This window comes from Penaeus monodon, chromosome 20 (assembly GCF_015228065.2).
Source record: "Penaeus monodon isolate SGIC_2016 chromosome 20, NSTDA_Pmon_1, whole genome shotgun sequence".
NCBI lineage: Eukaryota > Metazoa > Arthropoda > Malacostraca > Decapoda > Penaeidae > Penaeus > Penaeus monodon.
The window spans coordinates 20,148,363-20,149,661 of record NC_051405.1 but is presented as its reverse complement, the minus strand read 5'-3'; the positions used below and the strand labels follow the sequence as shown (position 1 = coordinate 20,149,661).

General features: G+C 45.3%; 1 protein-coding gene across 1 annotated transcript in view; it reads right to left on the bottom strand.

The window, feature by feature from the left end:
* Nucleotides 1-1,299, bottom strand: part of LOC119585942 (dipeptidyl peptidase 4-like) — a 99,547-nt gene that overhangs the window by 7,737 nt on the left and 90,511 nt on the right. The window contains exons 11-12 of the mRNA XM_037934657.1: nt 1,069-1,295; nt 515-770 (exon numbers count right to left, since the gene is read on the bottom strand). Coding sequence (XP_037790585.1) covers nt 515-770; nt 1,069-1,295 — 483 coding nt within the window. The remainder of the gene's footprint in view (nt 1-514; nt 771-1,068; nt 1,296-1,299) is intronic.

The window sequence follows — 1,299 nt, the reverse complement described above, 5'->3', positions numbered from 1 at the left end:
GTGGCTATCCCAGGCAAACATTCTGGATCTCACGTTTACATGTCTTTATATCCCCTATCTTCTGCATTTGGATTCGAATTAATAAATTTGTTTATGAGGATAGAATGAAGTTGAGCTAAAATATAAGGGGAAGGTTGAATATGGAATCTAGAACATTGCATCACACACAGAAGATGCAATTGCCGCGTGAAACCTGTTAAAACCAACCTCTGTGGAGGGAGGCACGATGCCAGTCATTTCTCTTGGGTAATGTCTGTGTTAGAATGCGAGAGGGGGGGGGTAGAAGGAACAACAAAGGAACAAAGGGAGATGATGTAACAAATCCTGATATCTGTCAAAGATGTACATAAACGATTCATGAACAAGGACATATGGATGACCTATAAATAACGGTAATTATATAAATATCTCATGAACGAGTACAAATCATACACAAAGCATAACCAAATACCAATGAAAAAAAACCCTAAACAGTCAATGAATTTCTGAGAGAACAAAGATCACAATTAGGTACCTCGCTCCGAAGACCCACCTGCCCGCTCCAGGTGGAAAAGAGGTAGGTCCTGGGAACGTCAGGCCCGAGGCATTCCAACACGAAGAAGGCGAAGTCCGGGGAGAGGTGTGCCCTGTTGTACAAGCACGTGTCGGTGGTGTTGTCGCCCTCCAAGCACGACAAGCACTCGGGGATGCGCAGGAGGGGGGAGTTGACGTCGGAAACACGGTACAGGTGACGCTCGCCCGGTTTGTCCTCCATCGTTGCCATGTAGTAGCTGGAGAGGGATGCTTGTTAAGGGTTGTGTTGGCTAGACTGCGGGTTAGGTCGATCTCGTGTTGTCTTTTAGTAGTATTTTTCTTTTCGGACTACTGTTTTTTTTTCCTGTCTTTATGATTTCTTCCAGTGTGTTTTACCAGTTCATATATCATATATTTTTGGTTTATGGAGACCAGTCGAAATTATATTATCAGTTACATCTATGGATTAAAGAGATAACACTAAAGAATTATCTGAAAGCCAAAGAAGAAACGGACATACATAAACCTCTTCAACCTAATACACATAACACTTACATATAATTATAATTCTGGTCCCAGCCAAGTATCTCCGTGACCTCGAACGGGCCATGCGTCATGGGATTAACCCGACGCATGCGCACATTATACAGACACACGTGCTTGAACTCTCCCTCCTCCCCGTCACGCACCGGAAGCCGCACCAGGAAGCTCTGCCCGTCTTCGGAGAACACGGGAGCGTCGTAGAGCTCCACCCAGCCGTGTCTGGAGTGCTCCGTGTGGGTCTGC